General features: G+C 30.5%; 1 protein-coding gene across 7 annotated transcripts in view; it reads left to right on the top strand.

Moving 5' to 3' along the window:
* LOC130664844 (semaphorin-2A) overlaps positions 1-25,464 on the top strand; it is a 453,448-nt gene that overhangs the window by 419,348 nt on the left and 8,636 nt on the right. For all 7 annotated transcript variants that reach the window (XM_057465339.1, XM_057465102.1, XM_057465488.1 and 4 more), the window contains 7 exons: positions 4,719-4,781; positions 6,075-6,182; positions 6,628-6,898; positions 16,470-16,700; positions 16,881-17,294; positions 19,934-20,210; positions 21,896-22,343. In XM_057465339.1, the coding sequence (XP_057321322.1) occupies positions 4,719-4,781; positions 6,075-6,182; positions 6,628-6,898; positions 16,470-16,700; positions 16,881-17,294; positions 19,934-20,210; positions 21,896-22,343 (1,812 nt within the window). The remainder of the gene's footprint in view (positions 1-4,718; positions 4,782-6,074; positions 6,183-6,627; positions 6,899-16,469; positions 16,701-16,880; positions 17,295-19,933; positions 20,211-21,895; positions 22,344-25,464) is intronic.

Below are 25,464 nucleotides of genomic sequence, written 5' to 3'. Positions count from 1 at the left end.
ACGGTTTCCATTAGGAAATCATGACTTATTGCATTGGACGACACCAAAAGCCACTTTACGCAGTACCTCTTGATTTTTCCACTTCTGGGTCATCTTAAAAATTTTATAAATGTATTCTTATGATGGAAGAATGAGATAATAATGTCATGTAATATTTTTAACTTTAAAAAAGTTTAACTTTAAAAGATTAATAATTGATGATAAAGAAAAATCTAATGGATCGTAAATTCATTTAGAGAAATTGAATAATTATTTAAGTTCTTTGAGGTAAAAAATACTATTAAAATGGTGAAAATTATAATCTGACGTTCAGAAAACTAAAAAAAAGTTTAGTTTGTACTCTCTAAACATGAATTAGTGAAAATAAGTGAATATTCACTAATTCAAAGTGCAAACCGAACCACTAATTTCAAAAAGTACCAACACACGAGCGTCTTAGACTCGATTGTACTAGATAAATACATTAGTTTTTGTGACAGATATTTGAAATTCACTACATTTAGTGCCTATAAATGGCAGGTTATAAATCCGCGTTTATTTATTTGGTAAGATTGTTTTTAGTATTTGTTGAAAATTAGAGAGAAGTCCGTAAGTGTACGAATTAAAATGATGATAAATTTTGTCACAAGATGGCTCGTTAAGTTACTTCGATATTTTTTGGTCGTTTGCTGTCGCACATGTAACCAAAAAATATTTTTTGATCCGTTGATGACGTCACTATTAGAACAATTAGGTATCTTTTTTACCAGCTGTATCTTATCTAATATTTTTAGCTGTCACAAAAAATTATTTCCGTACACAAAAAAAAAAAAGATTTTTTGGCTCAAGAAAACTTGTTATCGCCCCAAGAAAATTTTCCTTTTCAATTCATAATGCAAAAAAATTCTAAGGGCAAGTAAAAATTTTTTGCGCCGAAAAATCGTTTTTTTCTCTGCATATTCCCAGGAGAAATTATTAAGCATTATTCTGACTTAAAAATCAGTTTTCGTGTTAAAATTATAAATTTATTTTTATTCTCACCCCCTTTTAAGGTTCATAACTTATCCAAGCATTTTATAAAAAATCTATAAACGGTCCATATAAATAGTAACTAGAATACACAAAAAAGAACTTGAGTTAATATTTGATCAAATAAAAGGGAACGTCTAACTTAATTTACTTTCGTTTCCTATACGAATGAATTTTGTAAAAAATCACGTGATACCAGAAAGAAAAGAATACATTTTCTTTTTACGATTTATTCCTTTCGTTTTTAACTGCTACGAGTCATGTGTGTACCGTTATAGGAGAGGTATATATATAAATGTGTGTGTGAACTCATATACGAGTAATTCCATCCAAACTCCCGTCATTTCAAGTCAATATTTGATGAGATAAAAAAGACCGCGGTGGCGTTGGTTCGTGAATTTTTCAACCGGTCGCTATATATCCCTCCATTCTAATGGTCCGGGAGAGGGATTCTGGGGTTGGTTGATCCCTAGTGAGTTTCGTGGGTTACTACTGGGGTGTTGGTACTCTTGGGAGAGGCTTGCAGTTTTCCTTACTTAATATTTTATCTCAGTAAATTGCATGATCCCTACACACATTTACTACATTTCACTCATTCTTACTCGTAATGTATTTTTACTTTTATTTAACTCATAGAATTAAAAAAAAATCGTCATTTATTTTCTATTAATTGCACAAGCAGCGATGATCTATTTTAAAATAAGGACTCTATTTTTATCCAAACGTGTACTCTATCAATATGTCGGTTGTCTAGATCTAAAGTTGATTGTAGAATTTTTAAAAAATTGAAAAAAGGTCCTAATGAGCAACGAAGAAACCGATTTTTATGGATCAAAGTTCCCTTTGAACTGGAAAATGACCATTGTATTAAAATTTTTTTTCTAATTGTCAGTTATTTTGTTTGGATTTATGTAATTTAACATGACAGGCATTGTAATTTTAAATGAACTAGCTTTTTTATGTTAGTCGTCTAGACTACAATAGAAGCGTATTGAATTTCGTTGTTGACTTTGTAGCAGTTTAATAATGACGAACGAAAAAAACTACGTGTAGAACTTCAATATTTCTATATCTCTTAGTATTTGTCTCTTTTTATCTATGTTGACATTACTCTTTTCTGTGAAAGCGGCGAGCACATGAACTAAATAAATAAATAAAAAATTTTATTTACTCTGTGTCGGTAATAAAACTCACCGGAGCAAAGTCCTTGAACTTGAAAATATATATTTTCACTATACTTTAACTGAAAGTTTAAATTCCTGCTATTTAGCGGCAATGATTTTTCCATTAGGAGATCAGAAATGATAAAAGTTAGCGCATGCGCAATTCTTTCAGTAAACAGAGGCAAAAATTGAAACTTTTAGCTGTACATTCAGTGAAAACTAAACCCCGCCATCGGCTTCGGTTCAGGTTGGCAATTACACACATGGGTTATAATTTCCTACTTTAGACCCTTGGTGTGTAATATACTAGTTTTTATACCACCTGCATTAAAACTGCGAATTTCAATGCCTGTTTTGCGAGTCGAAACAATCCAATTTCTAACCCACACGATTTCAGACTTCGGGTGACTTCGGCCCTCGCTTCTGGTTCGGGTCAACTTCACCCTCGTGTGAGTTCAATTCTTTGTTTGGTCAAATAAACGTTTCTATCTTCCTACTACTAACTTAAAAATATTACTGTCATACATTTTGTTTAAAAATAGAATTATTGTATTATTAAAAAATTCTAGTCTAAAAAAAAATAAATCAAAACAAGGAAATAAGAGAGTTGTTGTTACTAATATTATTAATTTTCCCGAAACAATTTCACATAAACCATCACATTTAATCGTTTTGCTTAATCGTTTAATTAACATAAATTGTATTTGCTCTTCATAAATCACTCGTATATAACCAGGATTTTCATATATACATACTCACTTTTCCCAACATTTTCCAACAGTTGATTAAGCTGGGAGAATGAGGGGATGATATTACCGGGGATTGGCATCACCAAATGAGTATTAGAGTCACAGCGTACCGTTAGTGCGAGTTTCTCGTCGGCTACACACTCATATCCTCTACTACCTTTATAAACACTCAGCAAACTCATCGACACGTACAGTCTCGTGGCAAAACGAGCATAGAAAATCCCACTTACATTGTACAACTCATTTTATATTTCAAAATATTCATATATAAACACACTACTCCCTTAATATTACCCACTTATAAATTTATTTTTAACTCAAAGGTAAATTAAATAAATAAATAAAATACTTAAAGCGTGTTAACGTTTTATTATTATTATTATCATCTCATAAAATCTTCAACTTTTGTTTTTCATTAATAGAAACGTTTAAAAAAATCTAATTCTGGATTTTTCAAATTTTTAAAAAATTATTTTCATTTAAAAATTTTTTGAATTAATATGAGACCCCCCTCATGAAAAAAATTTATAAAAAAAAATATATGTTAAAATATAAAGAAATATATTTTTCATATAAAAAAAATATATTAAAAATACATATACAATATATAAATATATAAAAAATATATTTTTAATAAATTTCAAATACATTTAAAATGTATAATATATATACGAAAATCGGCCAAAAGTAAGCTATTTAAAATATATTTTATATTTATTTATGATCCAGAAGTTAGCAGACAATCAACAATTTTTGGATTTTTTTTTCATCAAATCAATTGCAAAAAAAAAAACTAAAAAAATGCACATGTAGAAAATTAAAAAATCTAAAAGTGCAATTTTTCAAAATATTTTTTTTTTTGTAATTTATCATTTTTTTTAAATTCCAAAAATTATTTGACGTTTGCTAACTTCAGTGTCATATTTATTTACATATTTTTTATATTTTAACATAAATTTTTTCATAAATTTTTTTCATGGGGGCCAGTTGCTCAACAAATCACTCAAGAAGTTATTATTCAAGTATGTTATATTTTAAGAGGTTAAAAAATAAAACAAGCAATAAATCTGGCAGTTTCGACATGCTTGACGTCGCATGTCGATCGTTAAAGAGAAACGAGAGATGCAAAGTCGTCGTGTGCCACAACTACATACTACATAATACTATTACACGATAATTTTTTTTTAAACTCTACTTTGGGTGTGTCCCGGACGATTGCCTGTGTAAACGAACCACTTCCTTGACGACTAGTATAGATGCCGTCATTCAGATTTAATATTCATACACTTAAAAACTTGTGTTTTAAATGTAAATATGCAAAAACTCAAATAAAATTACAATTATAATAAATCTTATTGCACACCACGAACGCAGAGTGTTGAGTGTACTAGATATTTTCGCTTAAGAAATTTTTTTAGACTAGAAATTTAAATTATTTCGTAAATATATCGATACATTTGCGTCGTCTGATTGAATTTATTGTTTCCCATTTAAATTATATTTTAGCTACAACATTTTTATTAAGAAGTGAAGTATCTATTTTATTCACTTGACTTGATTAATGCCTGATAAAGTTATTAAAATATAATAAAAGAAGAAAAATTGCTACTAGTAGTCAGCTAATGAAACTTGACAATTAAATTCCACTTAAAATTTTTTTTTATTCTTTTATTCAGTTCTATCAATTTCACTTGGTACTCTAATGAAATTTGTTGAATTTGCTGCTGTTGAAAATAAGATATCTAAGTAATCAATCGAATGGATTGTCACATTAATGGATACACTTTTCTTGTTTCAGAGAGACGTTCTTAATCTGGAACCAAGTAATGTAGCAAATTGCGTGTCGAAAGGAAAGTCTGAGGTAAGTTACTAATTTTTATACATGTATATAGATATATATTTTCTTATTTCATTGATTATATTGAAATAAAAAAAAAAAAACTCTACTTAAATGAGTAAAGTAATCGCATTTTATTCAGTTAGTTTTTAAAGTAATGAAGCTAGAATTTAAAGTTAAGTTTTTTCTTGTAACAAAAATGAATGAATACAAAATTTAAATGTTCAAAATTCAAAATGTCTTACGTATTAAGACAGAAAAATAAAATTAAGCGGCCCCTTAAAAAAAAGGTGGGCGAATTCCGACATTTTTTTTGCACACCTCAAGCGCGAAGCGGATTCAAACTCTCGAATAAACCGGTTACGAACCTAATTTTTTTTTATTAGCATTAGTTTGGTGACTACAAGAACCTTTTCGTAAATCACTATTCAACTTTTTTTAGTTTAATTTTAATTATTAAATTACAAACTTGTAGTTTACGAAATATTTAGCTGCCATTTTTATTTTTACTATTGTTATGGTTTTCCTATTTTTCTCTGTCAACTACTGGTGGCAGCACTAGCATAACAGTAGGATTGGCAAGGAGCGACATCTAAGACAAAAAGGCGGGATATTTAAAAAAAAATTTAATCGAAATTAAGGAATAAAAAAATGAATTTAAAAATTGAAGTTAAATAAAAATTCATAATAAAAATGAAATAAAATGAGTAGTTGAGGTGTGCACTTTTTTGGACTTCCATTTTTTTTTAAATTCATTAAATTAAAAAAAAATTTGATTCTGATTGAATTTAAAATCCACTTTATGTCAGTTGTAATTAATATCATAATGAAATTTTCATAGATAACCAAATGAAATTTTACAACAATAAAATACAATTTAACTCAAAGAGCAAGTTTACAATAGCATTTTCAATTGTTTCCATTATTCACTTGCGCACACGTACGTACAGATTTAAATATGAATGCAAAGTGTAAAACAGATTTTCGTTGAGAATACTTGATTTCTGTTGGTTCCATAAAAACATCAATATCGCGTTTACAGTTGTATACATCATCTGTAGTTATTTGCGTATTTACAAAATAAAAACTTGGACAACGACATGAGTTAATAAAAGAAAATTGACTATTGGTATTGACATTGTCGAGTAAAAAACGTGTATCATTTTTTTTCCATGCGTTTTTTTCGCGATTTCAAAGCTTTAGTGAATGATGATGAAAGTTTTATTTGAACAAAAAGAAAAAAAAGGGACCGTAGGATAAACGAACCATTCACTTTAATAGCCATGCAATTTTTTTTCTTTCAATTTTTTTTTTTAGCACTTTGACTGCCGGAACCACATACGAGTGATCCAACCAATGAGCGATGGTAACCGTCTGTACATCTGTGGTACCAACGCACACTCGCCAAAAGACTGGGTGATTTACGTGAGTACCTTGTTTTATTTATTTATTTACTTTTTTTGCGAGCTTGCCTCTTCCATGTCTCAGATGAGATGAGAAACTAAAGCAAAGTACATGTTTTGCTTCTTTACTTTATTTTTTTAAAGCTATTCAAGTATCCGTGTAATGACACTAAGAAGTATATAAGTCCCGTGTTGTCAAGTATTATGAGTCTCAAGTGTGTCCTACTAACCTGCGAAAACGTTTTTTTTTTGCTCTTAGATGTAATTTCTGATTACAAAGTTACTTACATTGCATATAAAATAAAAAAAAAAACAATTGTATTACATAATTATACAGTGATTTGAAAATTATTCGTATCTATTTGCATGTAATTGAGTAAAATAAGAAATGAACTCGATAATAAAATAATTTAAGTGATTTAAATATAATTTAATTTGAAATAATAATAATGTAATGATTTTTACAGAGCAACTTAACTCATTTACCGCGACACGAATTCGTGCCAGGTATAGGAATGGGTATAGCCAAGTGTCCTTATGATCCCGCTGACAATTCAACGGCAGTTTGGGTAGAAAAGGGCAATCCTGGCAACTTGCCGGCCTTGTACTCCGGCACGAACGCTGAATTTACCAAAGCGGACACTGTTATATTTCGCACAGATCTGTATAACTTGACCGATGGTCGCAAGGAGTATAGTTTCAAGAGAACACTCAAGTACGACTCCAAGTGGCTTGACAGTAAGTGTAACAAGTAATAACAATATAAATACAAATAAATAATAAACTGCACTACACTGTAAAAATTATGGAAACCGCTTGACCCTGCGGGCCAGCCCCGAAACTTCCCGGTTTTTGAGCCTCAAAACCTCAAGATCTGTTAGAAATTCGATTTTCGAAAATCGGACCGACACCAATAACTTCCTTTTTTTTGAAAATTTTAAATTTTCTTAGCGGGAATCCATACAAAGTCGCCGAGCTTCGAAGTTTCCCCATAGATCGGCCGATGCCTGGTGTGCTATGATTGGCCAATAAATCGCTAATTATACTGGCCCGTGCATGGTGAATCATTGGCAGCCGTCTTTTTGCTTATAAAAACGGTGCACAATTAACCGCCGTTCGTTGGCCATTGGTTTGATACCAGGCTTTGGCCGATGATTGGCACACCGTTATCATCCGATATTTAGCCGATCTTCGGCCGATACTTGAAAATTGGGCGCCATTCACGACCCAGTAATGGGCCGATTCTTTTTTTTTTGTATGGGAAGTTAAAAAAACGGGTAAGCCCGCGCTATCCTGATGTTAAGATTATCGGTGTTAAATTTAACCTCAAGAACAGTGTTAAAATTTTTCTGGTGTTAAAAAAAGTAGTTTTATTTTTCAAGGATCAAAAGTCGAATTAAATTTCAAATACAAAGTAAAATTTTTGCTGATTCCAAAATTAAAAGATGATACGACATGGTTAGATAACACCGTTACACCGGTGTGGGTCGATTTTAACACCGCTTTTTTACAGCGTATTAAATAATACTGTATATGCATGAACTAGATGAATATAAAACGAACACTTTAGTTCTTCTTATACATTAAACCTGCTAAGTGATATTGACTGAGTATAAAAGTCTGATGATTTGAACTAGTATAAAAAATCAATTTTGCGAATCATCTCCACACGATTGATTTCTCTTTGTACAGTATAACAATGAAGCTCCATTAAGCTTTATATGTACCAATTGTTGAAATTTCTAGTGTAGCTTCCGATCTTTTAAGTTAAAGAAGCACAAATAATTCCGCATAAGAGATTTTTCAATGTGTTCACTGACTTCAGCGTTTAGTTTTAATAGCAATCACATGAAGAAAAAAAAAAGGAAGAAATAAAAATGAAAAATAAATAAAATAGAGATATAAAGACATCGCTCCGCCTCGGCATTTAAGGGTGTCTTTACTCGGTTATTTTGTAGGGTCATGTTTTTTTGCGTTCCTTGTCTTTTTTAATGGCCGATGGATCCCTACTATATACTCGAATAGGTGCAGAGTACGCGGGAAATGAATTGCCAAGACCCGGAGGCCTTAATGCAGGGGTGGGTTAAGGTGTACCATCAAACGTCGAGGGTGCGAGATATCTAGGAGCATGGTAATAAAATAACGTTCCTTCTCTCGGTTTACTCACTTCGTCTCCAACTTAAGGTCCCGTTCGAAGACCCCATGTACTCGGAGAAGAAGTTAAACTTATGCCTGTCTCTCTTTCCTCACTTCGGCTACGTCGCATAGTTGGCACACCCGGTGAGAAGGTTTGCCACCCTTATCAACCTCATTCTCTGTGAATCAACGACCTGCAGCTTAGACACTTCAGCCACAGGATCACGGTATATCCCCAGGAGACATGAGAAAACTTTTGAGAAACTGTATAGCTCTAGGGTTATTTTAACTTTTTCATTTTACTACAAATTAATTATTTATTTTTATCTTCATCATACATTGTCATTTTTTTTTCTTATTAAATTTTATTCAAATAGAATAAATTAGCTAGGCATCTTAGCTTTGGTTTAAATTCATAAATTATATGCTGATTTATTTTTAAAACAAAATTAATTTTTCAAATTTTGATTACATTGTAAAAAATTTACGCCCATAAAATCCGTATTCACTCCCGATTTTTAGGTAGATTTTTTTAAAAATCTAGGTATTGTATTTGTCCTCATGGTCGATTTTTCAAGGAATTTTGTCACAACCTATCATAATTAGTTGAGTAGAGTTCGAAAATACCATTCGTTGAAAAATTTATATATGTATGTATATATATATATATATATATATATATATATATATATATATATATATATATATATATATATATATATATATATATATATATATATATATATATATATATATGTAATAGAACCAAGTTTTGAGAACACGATTGCGCCTAGAATCCTTATCGGATCCTAATGAAATTTTTTACACTTATTCTATGGGCGATTACCACGGTTAAGTTCGAAGATGGGCTAAATCGTTCGATTAGTTTAGAAGATATGGCTGTTTCAAATTCCCACGATTTTTCAAAAAAAAAAAATTTTATCCACTTTCAAGTTCATATAACTTTAAAACTAAAACTCATAGATAATTTCCGTAAAAAGTATTTGAAAGCTTGTCTAATAAGCTTTAATTAAAGACCTTAAACTTGATGTTTTGACCATTTCTTCAAATAATTTGATAGCCTTGACAATTTTAATGGAATCAAAAAATGTTGAAAATATGGTTTTCATTCAACATCATTTATGCATTTTCCATTATAATCAAATTTCGTCAGTTGTATTTTATTGTGCACAAAATAACCTGTAAATTTCACAGCTATTTTATATTTTAAAAGTATTTCTTTTATTACTTATGATGTATCAAATGTACCTCTACGACGTATGATTACAGCTGGTCTTGTCATTACGATAGCACCTACAGTTCTTATCGGATCTTAATGAAATTTTCCACACTTATTCTATAAGCGATTATCTTGATCAAGTTCAAAGATGGGCTGAATCGTTCAAATAGTTGTGAAGTTATGGCTGTTTGAAATTTCCACGAGTTTTCGAAAAAATCAGTTTTTATTCACTGTTGAAGTTCATATAACATTAAAACTAAAACTGATAGACAATTCCAGTAAAAAGTATTTAAAAGCTTTTCTAATAAGCTTTAATTAAAGACCTTAAACTTAATGTTTTGACCATTTCTTCCTATAATTTGATAGCCTTAAAAATTTTAATGAAATCAAAAAATGTTGAAAATATGGTTTTCATTTCACATAATTTATGCATTTCCCATTAAAATACAATTTTGTCAGTTGTATTATAGTGTGAACAAAATAACCTGTAAATTTCACTGCTATTTTATATTTTAAAAGTATTTTTTTCATTATTTATGCTTTTTCAATCGTACCTGTACGTCCTATAATTTTAACTGATCTTGCCGTCGTAATAATAATTACAATTATGATCTCATACTAATTAAAATTTCTATACTTTGTTTACGTGAAGGTTAGTTTAGTACATTACCTATATAATGTTTTGTCAAATCAACTATCTGAAGTTCTCTATCGAAAATAGTCGTTGTCTTTTTTTACTCTCACTCTTAGAAAACGAGCCTAATTTCATATCATGACTATACACTAACATGTATCACAAGATATGTATGTATGAAACTTTTTATATAGATTAATTGGAAAATCTACCTTCCATTTCGGCTGCCGAATGGCCTTTTTTTTTCCCGTATGAAAATAACATATATGGTCAAAATATATGTAAAAATATATGATAAATATCAGAAAATATATGTGGCCAATTTAACTATATTTTCCGATATATTTTTTTTTATATTAAAAAATATAATATTCATCATATGTCTAGCATATATAAAAAATATATGACAATCATATACAAAAAATATATTTTTGTCATATATGAAAATTTATATTCTTGTCATATACGAAAACTATATTTTTATCATAAATAAAAATATATATTTCTATCATATACGAAAAATATATTCTGATCATATATAAATACATATATTTATATTGTGTATGAAAAAAAAAGTTTCTTATTCGTATGACCAACTCCAATTAAATTAGATATAAATTTTAATATACTCTTTAAATTGCAGTTAAAATTTTCAAAATTAGTTAATTTGATGCGAATATATATACCCATATACATATACATACACCGAATAAAATATATGCTTAAATATAACAAAGAAAATATATGGTGCCATGTATAATATAAATTATATACTACCATATATTTCATTTCATATAAAAATTTTATATTTTTTGAATATAAAAGGAAATATATCAATACAATATATTACAAGGTAAATGTAAATGTATAGATAGCTTAATATAAAAAACATGTAAATTACATATATGGAATACATATGTTTACTACTGTATATAATTTTATATTAAATCGGCCAAAATCTCTATATGATTTTTTATAATATGTCATATATTTTTTTGTTGCAAACATATATGATTTTATATATTTTAAATATATATTGTTTTTTCATACGGGTTTACAGTATAAGTTGCATTAATAATTTAAAGTAATTATCAAATAAGAGAGACCCTTTTCGTACGTTTACTTGACATAACTTGGCTGAATGAAACTTTTATAAACTATTAAACAACCCAAGTTTGCTGTGTTTCCTCCCTTAGCCTTAGCCTGACTTGCCCCTTTCGCTGCCTTGAGATGCATGATTAGCCATTTGTTTCGTCGTTTAATTTCAAGCCGCGCCTTGTAGCAGCCACCCTCAAGCAACACCCATCAAGAGTCATTCCTCTCATTGAGTTTGTCTATTAGTAAAGGCGTTGATTAAACTGCAGAGAGTGATCGCGAGAACTGGATGGTACGGGTGACGAATGTGATACGCCAGAGATGTGTTTTAAGTACGTGCGCTCAGGATCGATTTACTGAGGGTTCAAGTTATCCAGCAACTTGATGGTAGTGCTGGTGGTTGTAAGAGCTAGTATAAATTGAGGAAAAGAGAAAGAAATATAAGAGGATGAAACTATAGTGGTGATAGTGCGCTGTAGAGACTGAGGAAGAGAAAGAGAATGAAAAGTTTGAGAGAAATGGTAGACATGGGGGTGATACTGCTAACGAGATCTGAATAACTGGCTGACGAGACAACGTTGGCCAACCACTTTCACGGTTTTCTGAACTTACAAGAGCAACGACAACCGACGATCCACGTTTGCGCCTTTTTATTAGAACCTGGACCGGAAGATAAATTTCCAGTATCCACATTAGTGTAGTTAGTATACCTGATGATAAAAAAAGTTTAACAAAAGCGCAAGTAAAAAAAAGTAAACTAGACTAGTCTCTGGGGCGAAAGAAAAAAAATTTAATTCATAAAATTTTAAACTTGATGTTTTTTTTTTTAAATTTCGAATCTTTAATAAAATTTAAGAATTTTTGAGATGGAAAAAAATTGTTTTTTGTGTTGCGTAACAACATATCCGTGGAACAAACATTCGCGATATAATATCCGCGACAAAATATCCGCGGAAATAATATTCGATGAATAAAATATCTACGGACAGAATAAACTGAAAATGAACATACAAAAGATATGAATTCATCAGATCAAAATTTTCGTAGTTAAAATAACAGTAGAAGAAAGTTATTAAAATCTTTTTTTTCGAAATATGTATCATTTAATTCATTAAATACTTCATAGCCCTCTTTTTTCACGAATTTTGTGTGTTTACAATTACAAAAATATACCCACACATAAAATGGTGTGAAAGATAGTGCCCTTTTTTCACGAATTTTTTGTGTGTGCAATAAAATATCTGTGGACAGAATATCCTGAAGGGAAAATCATTCTATCGACTTATATTTGATCAATTGAATTTTTATCGTCGAATATTTAATCAATTGATTTTTTTTACGGATATTTTGTCTACAGATTTTTTGTCTGATGGATATTTTGTCAATGGATATTTTTTGCGGATATTCTGTCCACGGATATCTAAGCGTGTCACCGTTTTTTTATTCAAAAATTTTTAATCACAATTTGTAGAATGAGATGGGGCAAGTTGATTTACCTGAAAAGTGCGGGTAATTTAAAATTTTGAAAAAAATCATTTTTATTATTTTTTTCAAGTGTTTGTTTTCTGAATGATGTGATTGATAGTTGAAAAAATTGACTGTGATGTAAAATGAGCCACCATTAAAACTTCATTGATTATCGCAATGAGTTTTGATTGTCATGATAAAGTAAAAAAAATTGAAGCAAATATCAGATTTATTTTCAATGGTAACTTATTTTACCTCAGATTCAGCTTTTTTGATTTGTAACTAAAAATTTAAAAAAGATCAACTGCCCAGGCTGATCATTTTCTTTCACTATTTTCTACAAACCGTGACCCAGGATTTTTATCAAACAATAATTTTTTAAAATTTCGTTTTACCTCAGTTTATATTATTATATAAAAATGATTGATGTCTGACCCGGAAATGATAGATAGGTGAAATTAAATCTATAGTATTACCGATTTTATCTTTCAAGTTATTTCCCCTGTATTTCTTCGATATAATTTTCTGAGATCACATTTCAGAACATTCTCTAATTTAATAATTTCTTCTTCGAAACGTTTGACTGGTCAGAAATGATTCAATTTTTTCCCTCCCACTCACACTTCAGTTGTACGGCGTGACTTTATATCTATATATATATATACTCCGTCGCTGTCCAAGAATTTTCACGAAAACTCGTTGAGAAAATAGACGATTGAGAGGAAGATCAAGTGAAAGAGTAACGAGAAATAACGTTAAAAAAAGGAAGAAGAAGAAGAAGAAAAATATATAGAGAGGAGAAAAGCACGAATCTGTGCAGCCAGTGAAGCAAGCACTCTTATGTCTGACATTCACTTAAATCTCTCTCATGTTAGTTAATACTTAAAAATTTTACCTCTTCTAGATGAAGAAAATTGATTAAATTGATAAACTATACTTAGTGTACTAGTGTTACTAATAAAAATATTATTTTATAATTAAAAATAATATTTTGAACACGTTGCAGTTAAAAAAAATTTGTTTTTTTCAAAGAATTTCTCAATTTTTCACGAGAAACGTTAATAGCTATCATCGTTCACTACATCTGGAATTTCCTCTCGAAGATTTATGATGCTCTTAAAATTGAAACTAGTAAAACCCACGTAGACTTAGGAAAAAAGGCACATTTGTTTTGGTATAGAAGTAAGCTTAAGCTTATACGCCCATCGTTTTTGGTAGTTCATTCGGTCGCGAAATTATTAACGTTTCCGCTGTCGTAACTTGAAGGTAGAGAGTACTATTAAACTCGGTTTTACGATAGCTTGGGTCATAAAACGACAAGTGGATGATCATTGAACTGGCGTTAAATTTCCGGATAGTCTCTGTCATCATACCCCACTGCGAATAACATTGAATGAAAACTACAAAAGTCGTTCACCGACCAACCTCGCTCGCTTTCTCGCTTTGAAAAGCTTTTAGCCGTTTAACGCGTCCAAAAGATAGTATGGGAAACATCGGTTTTATCGCCTCCCACTGCGCTCATTTTCTACTCACCGCACAAACAAATCGTTTAAACAAATTTACGTATCGCATTTTAAATAATCCGTCTTTAAAATTACTATTAGTTTAATTCATTTTACAAGCGATTGGAAACGTTTATTCTTATTATTAAATTAAAAGTTTTTTTTTGTCCGAGTTTAATAAAAATTTCATGTATTCTTATTATATTAATAACCTGTCAGTTTCAAGACTTATTTTGCCCGTAGAAAGATGAAGTCGAGTAAAAACAGACTTAGAATTACATCCACATTTAAATAAATTTTCACTATATGAATTTATATTCAGATTTATATTAAGACGAATAAATATTTATAATTCTATATCAAATTGTTACCAAGCCAATATTTTAAGAAGTATATAAAGAAATTTTTGAAATATTTAATAGACGTAATTATTAAATATGAAGGAATATTCGTTTTACATTTGTTAAATATTCTCTAATTTTAGTCTCATATAAAAGTAAAGAAGATTTTAAAAGTGTTCTATTAAATATAAGGGGGGGGGGGGCCAAGCTTTTGAGAAATTTATTAGTCTTAGTTTATTAAACCGACGTGTTTTATTAAGATCGCATTTGCGAGGCTGCACTCATATCTGAGTGAATAAAAAAAAATATATATATATGTATATGAATATATATGATTTAATTAATTATACTAATAATAGACTCAAAGTAGTGACATTTATCGCCAAATAGTTTTCTTTTTTTTCTGAAAACGTAAGAGGGAAAAATGAAAATTTGAAAAATTCTACCATGGCTCCAAGTTACCCCGGACAGTAAATTTGACTATTTAGCCCCTAATAAACACAAAAATGACAAAAAAAAATTTCTAGGATTTAGATGTGATCCATCTAGTCCCCCCCCCCCCTGTATATTTAAAAAAAATATTAACATTAATATTTAGATTTATTGCAAATGACTATTATGTCTAAATATAGAATCACATTCCAGGTAATTAGGGATTATAAATTCGACTTTGTTGAAATATTCTCTTACATACTGTGCTTATGAACAAATTAATTGTAGGCGATATTTTTTTATACTCGGTTCTTTGTTGTATTAAAATTATTATTCCACATTTTTTTTTTATTTAGTATGCTTTCGTAAGTAAAGAGATGCATACATAAAGCTTCTGTGGCAATTAATAAATTTAAATAATTACCTCCTAACTAATGCTGTTAATAACTGAATAATAAATTTCATAAAAATAATGAGAAATTTTATGCTTCTAAATATCTCCATGATACCGTGCTGTTATTATTTTAATACTATTTAACATGATAACTGATCCAATTAACAGACTTTGTATTTGAATCTTACTTTTGTATTCTTCTTATTAGTTGTTTCTCGTTAAAAGAATTCCATAGCTACACAAAAAAAAAAAGGATTTATTGGGGCAGAAAATATTTTGCGTTATGAATTAAAGATACAAATTTTCTTAAGGCTAGAAAAAATTTATTGGCACAAGAAATATTTTTTTCTGTGTATTGCATTATGGATTTTTTTTTTTTTTTTTGCATAAAAATTCAAAATTTAATACAGAAAGATTTTACTTATTGACTAAATCTGAGTTTAGCTAAAAAACTATGATCTTATTTTTTTTTCGAAATTAAAAATCTGTAAAAAAATTTGCGGAGTGAACGCAGATTAATTCCGATTGAACGCAAAGCGAATAATTTATCGACCATTTAATCCCCTTGGAGTGAAATTAATTCCAGAGAGGTCTTTATTTTATCATTTAAATTTTGAATCGAAGTGGATCGATCAAAATAAAATCACCTCACTCCGAAAAAAAACTCCCTGTTTACTCCATATGCGAAATGATTTTTTAAACTCCGGACCTCCGAGTGAATTCGGATTTAGATAAAATCCGTACTCCATAATTTTTACACTGTGTGATTGTCGATAAAAATAAACATCATTAAGAGGAGTCTGAACTTTTTTCTCTATCACACTCAAGTCAACAAACGAAACTGTCCCTGTTGCACTTGCGCAGTAAATGAAAACTACGTCCACGTTTTTCTCTTAAACAAATGAACATTTTTCAAAAATCAAAACGTACAACGCTAGTTTATAGAGTAATGCATCGAGCCTCGTTCTTAGTTTTGAGGTTTAGGTTGAGAGAAAAGCTTAGACGAAAATTACTAAAGACCCTCCTTAATTCAAAATTGAATAAATTTATTTTCGTTGTTATTTTCAGAACCAAATTTCGTTGGATCATTTGACATCGGTACTCACGTATTCTTCTTTTTCCGTGAGACTGCAGTAGAGTACATAAATTGTGGTAAAAGTGTGTACTCTCGAGTCGCACGAGTCTGTAAAAGAGATACAGGAGGCAAGAATATATTATCACAAAATTGGGCGACATATCTCAAGGCCCGACTCAATTGCTCAATTCCGGGCGAGTTTCCATTCTACTTTAATGAAATTCGTAAGTTATAATAATAATACTTTATTTCTTACTATACATCTCAACATCATCATTATTCCTTCTTTCGTTCCTTCCTTATCTCCCATCATCATTTTACACCCAACGATTATATAAATTTTTTTTCTGGCATTATAATGACGCCGTACTAATACGATATCTTTTTATGAATCTTAACTTCAGAGAGTATCTACAAAGTACCAGGTGACGATACACATTTTTATGGAACATTCACAACATCAACAAATGGTCTGATGGGTTCGGCCATTTGTTCGTTCCACATCGACGCTATTCAAGAAGCATTTCGTGGTAAATTTAAAGAACAAGCTACAAGCAGTAGTGCTTGGCTTCCTGTACTATCCAACAAAGTACCTGAGCCACGACCAGGCCAATGTGTAAACGACACGGAAACGTTACCAGACACTGTTCTCAATTTCATAAGATCTCATCCGCTCATGGATTCAGCCATTTCACATGAAAATGAAAAGCCTGTATTTTTTAAACGTGACATCATGTTTACAAGACTTGTTGTTGATAAATTGAGAATTGACTTCATTGGAATGGATCTTGAATACACCGTCTACTATGCAGGCTCAAGTAAATATTTTATTTTATAGTCAACAAAATTAATACCTTAGATAACGCCGGGTTGAAAAATTAGATCTGTTTTAAATCAAATAAGAATTTTAAATTATTTATATTCAACTTTACTATTTAGTTGTATTTAATTAACATGCGAAACTTAATCGAATTCCACCCATGCTATTCCTTAGACTATACCCAGGCTTGTTTTCAATAATTTTTAGTCTGGTTTTGCTCGCTTCCAGATCAAAGTCATACTTTTTTACTCATAGTATTTTATCCTTTTGTTATTATCCAGACTAAAATCAGACTTTTTTGTCTGTTATTTTTTTAGCCTGTTTTTAATCGTCTTTAGATAAAAAAAACTTACAAAAATTTTAAAGACAGGTCAATTAGTCCAAATACAGTTTAGTTAGAACAAATTTTAGACCCGAGTACGCATAATGATGTTCTAACACTACAGTCATTAGCCGTTAAAATTAACGCGCATGTGAAATTCGGAGAAGTTTTTTTGCTAGTGATACCGCTTTGAGTAAAAGTTAATTCACTCAAGTAACCTATCGTGAACATTTCGATAAATCGGATTGCAAAAAAAAAAATTAATGTAATGGGACCGAAGTCCACCTCCGTTTGACGGGAGGCCGATACCTCGCCCTTTTGGGCATACTCGTGCTGCGTGGCATCCCCATCTTCTAACCCAGACGACACTCTTAGTCGAAAAATATAACCAAGTGACGACTAAGGTGGACATTAACCGGAGGTATAATCAAAAATCCTCATTGCGCGTGGTATCTAATCATAACCACCACGAGTCCTACCTCTCTCGGGCCAAACACTACTTCCATCTCAGAAAACGAAGAGACTGGTCGCAGTGGGCTTGGAAAGGCCCCCCGTGGTACCAAACTCCCAGATCTGGTCAACATGGTTGCGTACACGGTAAGAAAAACATGGGAATTTTTCCAATTTTACTTAGGAGAAATACCCTTGTTGACATGGCAAATTTTACTTTATCAACATGGGAAATTTTACTAAGGAAAAATGGGAATATAACCATATTTTATGGGAATTTTACCCATATATTATAGGAATATCTTCCATGTTGCCATTGGAAAAGTTTCCATGTAGAAATGGAAAAATTGCTTTGTTAACATTGCTGAAATTCCTTTATTGACATGGGTATTTTTACCATGTCAGTATAGGAATTTTTCCCATGTTACTGGAGTAATTTCTTCTATGTTGACATGGGAATTTTTCCCATGTTGACAAGGAAAAAATTCCTCTGTTAACATGGTAAATATTCCTATGTTCACATAGTAAAAATATCCATGATGGCATGGGAAAAATTCCCATGTCAACATAGGAAAAATTGCAATGTTGCATGGGAAAAGTCCGCAAGAAGCTGAAATCACTAAAATACCAAATATTTTGGTCATTTTTATCATTTAGGCCTTAAAGCGATGAAATAGGGATCTGTGAAGGTTTTGAGATTTACGAAAATAGAATTTCAAAGTTTCCGAAAAAATTTTGTGTAATTTAATTAAAATTTTTTTGTAGCACCTACCAAACAACAAATGTTTTTATAAATTCGATTAATATAAATGAGTAGGGGAAGAGGGGGCAAAATGGGCCCCTAAAATTTTGGATGCCTCAAAATATTTGGGGCCAAAATTCCCCCCCCCCACAAATTTTTAACATAAATAGTGTTTGGGCGGGGGAGGGGCAAAATTGCCTCCCTCTCTTCCCCTATATAATCATCAATTCAATTAATTAATTCTGATTAACTTAATAACTTACGTAAAAAAAACATCAATTTACAAATATTTTACTTTTATATACATGGAAATTTCTACTTTGTTAACATGGGAATTTTTCCCATGTTGACATGGGCATTTTTCCCATGTCAACATGGGAAATTTTCCCATGTTGACATAGGAACAATTCCCATGTTAGCATGGGAATTTTTCCCATGTTGACATGGGAATTGTTCCCATGTTAACATGGGAATTTTTCCCATGTTAACATTGGAATTGTTCCTATATTACATGGTTATTTTTCCAATGCTGATATGGGAAAATTTACATTTTCAATATAGGAATAATTCCTATGTAACAAAGCAAAATTTACCATGTGACATAGTTACAATTCACATGTTGACATAGTAAAATTTACAATGCCAACAAAGGAATTTTCCCCATGTAAAATTGGAAAAATTCCCATTTTTTTCTTTCCGTGTAGGATTAGTGGTGGGGTGCAATTTCTTCCCATACCTTATGTAAAGGGCTTCCTCCACTTGTTTCTTTCGGGTTCCCAACAAGCCATTATCCGCTTGTTCATCCCCTAATAGATTTTCTACTTTGCCGAGCTGAGACATTCTCTAATTATTCAAGCCAAATCAAAGGTCAGAGTAGCTCGGGGGAATCGGATTGTAAAGAGGATATATCACACCCATTTTTGTAAAATTTCGAGGTAGAAAAATGCACTAGTGCTGTAATAAAATTTAAACAATGCGTTCGACCAATCATAAATGATCGTGTTTGATGATAAAGTTCATAAGACCGATGTTAGGCATTTAACGGCATTAATTTTGAGCATGTATAGAGAATCTTATAAATAATAATACTAATTACGCATTATTATTATTATTATTATTAAAGGTGATGGTAGAGTACACAAAGTTGTACAGTGGGTAGACAGTAATGGAGACTCCCAGTCAATTCTACTCGATGTATTTGATGTAACTCCTGGTGAGCCTATTCAAGCGATGGAGATATCCAAGGAGCATAGAGCGCTTTATGTGGCCTCAGACCATCGTATAAAGCAGATCGATTTAGTTATGTGCTCACGACGATATGATAACTGTCTACGTTGTGTTCACGATCCATATTGCGGCTGGGACAAAGACACAAATGCTTGCAAGCCCTATGCACCTGGGTAAGTGATTTAATTATCTAAGTATAATTAGCTTGATTATTACATTTAATCGGATTTAAATTTGAATACTTTTTTATTATATTTCATATCTTTTATATAAAATTTGACATTTAAAACTTTTTTAATAATTCATATAAATTTTTTTAAATTTATTGTACATTCAATATATACGTAATTTCTATCGATTATTTATTAAATTTTTAATGAGAGAGATATATAACTTTTTTTGCCCCGGGTATAAATAGTTGATTTTAACTGACAAATATTTCGAGTGCATGCGTTCGAAATAGAAAAATATTTAATGCCGGTTCGACCTACATATTTTAATGATTATCAATAAAAATATAAGAAAAAAATATTAAAATGTAGATACTGAAAATTAAGATTAACTCAAGCATAAAATTTGATTTTTCAACATCAACGTTCATCCGTAAATGTCATCTCGCCTTCTACCCGTGTACAACATTTTATTGGATAAAATTAAATTGTATGAGTCGCGCGTTTGCAATAAATTTAATAAAAAATTCTGTTCCTTAAGTAAACGATTCTCCACGATATTTCCGTTGAATTTATATTTTTTTAATCAAAGTACTTTTCCGCTTAGATATCGAATTTTTATAACTTTTAAATTAAATTCTTGATAATTCAATTTACTTGATTTGGATCAACAGCCTTTTGGCTTTTGTAATAAGAAGAGTTATAACCCTATCAAAAAAATATATGGGGGATTGCATAGGAATCCATATAGGAGAGTAAGAATATAAGAATCCATAGGAATTAATACCCGTGTAAAAAAAATTCGTTCCAAAAAGATTCCGCATGTGGAAAAATGAGACAGATTAGAACTTCGAATGGAATTTTTTCGGAACGTCAGTGATTTTGATGGTAAAAAAAAAGTTTTTATGAGCAAATTTAGACTCAAAAAAGGACGTTAATGGAATTTTTTATGGACGTTTTTATTTTGTGTTATAAAAATTCAAAAGTAGTGATTTTTGAACTATTTTGTCATGTTTCTGGAACGTCTTTCGTCTACAAAGGATACGAAAGTTCTGATTGTGGAATGTTTTTGAATATCTTTTTTAGTCCATAAAAAAGTCAAATGTAGTGATTCTGGAACTGTTATTGAATGTCTATATAAAATTCCAAAAACTTTCTTTTTTTTACTCTAAATTTGCTCAAAAAAACTTTTTTTTTACCATCAAAATTACTAACCTTCCAAATAAGTTCCATACGAAGTTCTAATCTGTCTCATTTTTATAAATTCCACATGCGGAACTTTTTTGGATTTTTTTTTACACGAGTATAGGAGTTATGGATTTATATAAGAATTCATGGGTATCTGAATTCCCACATAGGAACTCCATATGACACTGTGGGTATTGGGATTCCCATGTAGGAACTTTACATAGAACTCGGATAAATGGATTTCTTTGTAGAAAATTCATATAGAAATCTGGGTTTCAATACAAATAATTTCTATCGAATCCGGAGTATCTAGATTTCTATGTCTATCGTCTATTAGTACACTTTTTGTTAATTTTCCTAATCTATACAAGATTCCCATATGGATTTTTTATGGTATAGATTCCCATAAGAACCCATGTGAGAATCTACATCGGGATCTATGCTGAATTTTTTTGATAGTGAAAATTTTAAATAAATATTTTTTTCCATTTAATTTAAAGCCTCCTTCAAGACGTTTCCAACAGTACCGCTGACGTTTGTGACAGTAGCGTCGGTAAACGGAAACTTGTTGTCACGTGGGGCCAATCGGTACATCTGGGCTGCTTCGTGAAGATGCCGGAGGTCTTGATGAATCAAGAGGTCAGGTGGTATCACTACAGCAAAGAAAAAGGAAGGTATCAAATCGCCTACAAGTACGGCGCTGGAGGTGACAAGTTCATTGAGACTTCAGAGAAGGGTCTTGTTATTGTCGGCGTAAATGAACAGGATGCAGGAAGATACGACTGCTGGCTTGGCGGTGCTCTGCTTTGTTCCTACAACATCACCGTTGATGCCCATCGCTGTTCAGCCCCAGCGAAGGCAGCTGACTATCAAAAAATATATTCCGACTGGTGTCATGAGTTTGAAAAATACAAGTCGGCGATGAAGAGTTGGGAGAGAAAGCAAGCTGTGAGTTTAAATTCATTTAAATTATACTTATTTTATTAATTATTATTTTAATTTAAATAATTACTTTACAAGAGTAATTATTATAATAGTTTTAATGTAAAAATCAATAAATAGAGCAGTGAATAATTTACATAATTTAACGTTTCTACGGAGCTTTTACGGATAAATTACTTTTAGTATGTTCGTTATAAGTTCGTTAATAATTAGTTATCAATTAATAATTCATTAATTTTTTTTAATGAATAATTTATCGATATAATTTTAAAATAATTGACTTACTAAATTTCTGGAAAGTAATTACATTTATTATTCAAATAATAATTTAGTATTATGAATAATTGTTAAATATTAATATCGGAATGTTTAATATTAATTACATTAAGGTGATATAAATTTTATCTACTTGAAGTAAAACTCGTTCGAGTATGACATGAAGTAGAAATATCGGTTCTAGATATTTGATAAATTTTAATTAGCTAATTTATAATTGTAATTTGAAATAATATTATGAATGTTTCAATCGCGAGGGACAGCGGGGCATGACGGACATATTCCGACAATAAATTGATGGTACTTTAAGGTAGTTCACTCGAAAACCGACTTTTCATAAGAATTTCATATAATCGAAATATGATATCAACGTAGAAGTTCTGCATGTAATTTTGAAAAACCAGAATTTTTTATCGTTTCTAAGGCGAGTTATTGATAATCAAAGTGCACAGGTAACATGTAGTAGCTCGAACTAACCTAAAAAAAAATCATATTTTCACGTATATTTCAAATTATTTTGCTTAAGAATCTTTCCAAAAACTAACAGATTATAGAAAAAAAATTTTTAAATTTAAAAAAATTTTAGAATATTCATACTACACGGAGAAAAATTCATGGTGACGATTACCATATATTATGGTAATCATTACCATAATTCTTTCACAGGCGATATGGGAACTGTTACCATAATGATGGGAATTGTTCTCATACTTATGGGAACTTTTACCAGAAAATGGGCCTATATCCCATAATTCCAAGTAATCATTACCATAGCGGTATGGCATGATATTTCATAAACGTACTGAGAACGGTTACCATAAATTTCTCTCTGTGTACCGATTAGTAAAAAAGTTATAAATATTTAAAGAAATCTGTCTCACAATTTCAAATGAGAAAAAGCGAGTAAGCGATATCAAGTAAAAGAGGAAGCAATAACGAGTGAGAGAGTAAGTAATAGCACACTATATCGGTCGCGAGTGAACTATCTTAATTAAAGTTACCATGGTAATACTATTCTTTAAATTCGTAATAAACGAAAATAAAATCTAAGGTGTTCCCAAATTTTGTAGTTTTCCAAAATTGGTAATTTACTTCTATTCACGATAAAATAAAAGATGATAATTAATAAAAAAATATCTAAAAAATCGTTGACCCTGAGGACAACCCCAAACTTTCCTCTGTTTTCGAGCTCTGCGATATCGAAATCGTTATTGTTTGCAAATATTTAAGCTCTTCGAGTACAAAAAACTGTTAGGCCAAAAGAACATACTTGGCAGCAATCGAAAGAACTCATTAAGGCTTAGAACTGACTAAATTTTGAGGCAAAACGGGCAAGCGGTTTATGAGTTATACAAAAAAAAACCTTATAAAAAAAATTTGTATTTTTATTTTTCGTATAACTCGTAAACTACTCGCCCGATCGACTCGAAAATCGTTGGACAAAAAAAGGTTACACACACACACACACACACACACACCTACGGACGTCAATCTGAAGATAAAACAGTTTTCTAAGACCTCAAAACGTCAAGATCTGATGAAAACTCGATTTTTGAAAATCAGACCAAAGTCAATAACTTCCTTTTTTTGAAAATTTTTGATTTTTATAGCGGAATTGAAAAAAAAATCACCCATGTTAATTAGAGTTAAATAGATTCTTAAGAAAAAGTTTTTTTAACCACTGGCTGCACAATTATTTTATTTGCAACAACTTAACTTGAATAATTAAATCAATATTATTTAAAAAGATAATTAAATTATTTGTCGATATCAATGAATAATTTAATTATTCGTTGTAATTAAATAAATTAATTAACTTGGAGTGTAGTATAAATCATCTAAAAAATGTATAATTTAATAATAATTACAGCACACCTCGAATACAAAATGTTGAGTGTACTCTTCTCTCACTCATAAATTTCCATCAATATACTCTCGTTAAATCGTATCTCTAGTTTATAGAGTATATGAAAATGGTATTAAAAGTACACTACTACATAAAATATACTCTATTAAACAAAGCTGATGCATTTTAAGGTTGATTGATTTTTATATTTATATTCCATTTTATTTTAATTTTACTTCGATGATTGTATTCGATTGTAAACCGATTTACATACTTACTTGTGCATCTATTTTAGATGGGTGTGAAATTGAATTCTACTGAAAATAATTAACTCTAGTTTTTTTTTTATTATAATTGTCATTTATAAATTTACCAAAAATTTACCGGATCATATCCGTTGAAGTATTTATTATTTTTTTTTTAATTTTATAGTTTATGCACACCCTGATATTTTAAGCCTATGCAGTTTCTTTAGTTTTCGTCACATAGGCTTCAATTTTTTTCCTACTCGATGAAAAATCTCTGCAAAAAAAACCCTAAGCTCCTGTTTATTAAAAAAAATATATACCCTTTTAAAAATCACGATTGATTATGTACCTAAAGATCGGAACGTTTTTTGCGCAACAAAAATGGAAAATTGATGTAATTTGACTGATTAAAAAACTTAGGGGGTAATTGGGGACGGCTGTAAATTTCGGTTAACTTCTAAGCACTGATGCGAAATATTTCAGAAATTTAGATCCAGTAGATTTTTTACTTTTCATTGCGTTTTTTTAGTTTCGTTCTGCGAAAAAACGTTCCAATCTTGAGGTACATGATTGATTAACATAGAAAATATTTCTTATCGTTTTCTATTCAAGTCATGAAAAATTGAATAATATTTCGTATTCTTGTATACACTGATTAAGAATGTAAGTGAAGATCAGAACGTTTATCGTGCAACGAAAATGAAAAAAATTCATGTAATTTGACTGCTTAAGGGGTTCCAGAAGTTGGGGTTGGCCG

Source organism: Microplitis mediator, chromosome 1, assembly GCF_029852145.1.
Source record: "Microplitis mediator isolate UGA2020A chromosome 1, iyMicMedi2.1, whole genome shotgun sequence".
In the NCBI taxonomy this organism is placed as follows: domain Eukaryota; kingdom Metazoa; phylum Arthropoda; class Insecta; order Hymenoptera; family Braconidae; genus Microplitis; species Microplitis mediator.
The sequence above is the reverse complement of the archived record's forward strand: the minus strand, read 5'-3'. Positions and strand labels throughout refer to the sequence as shown.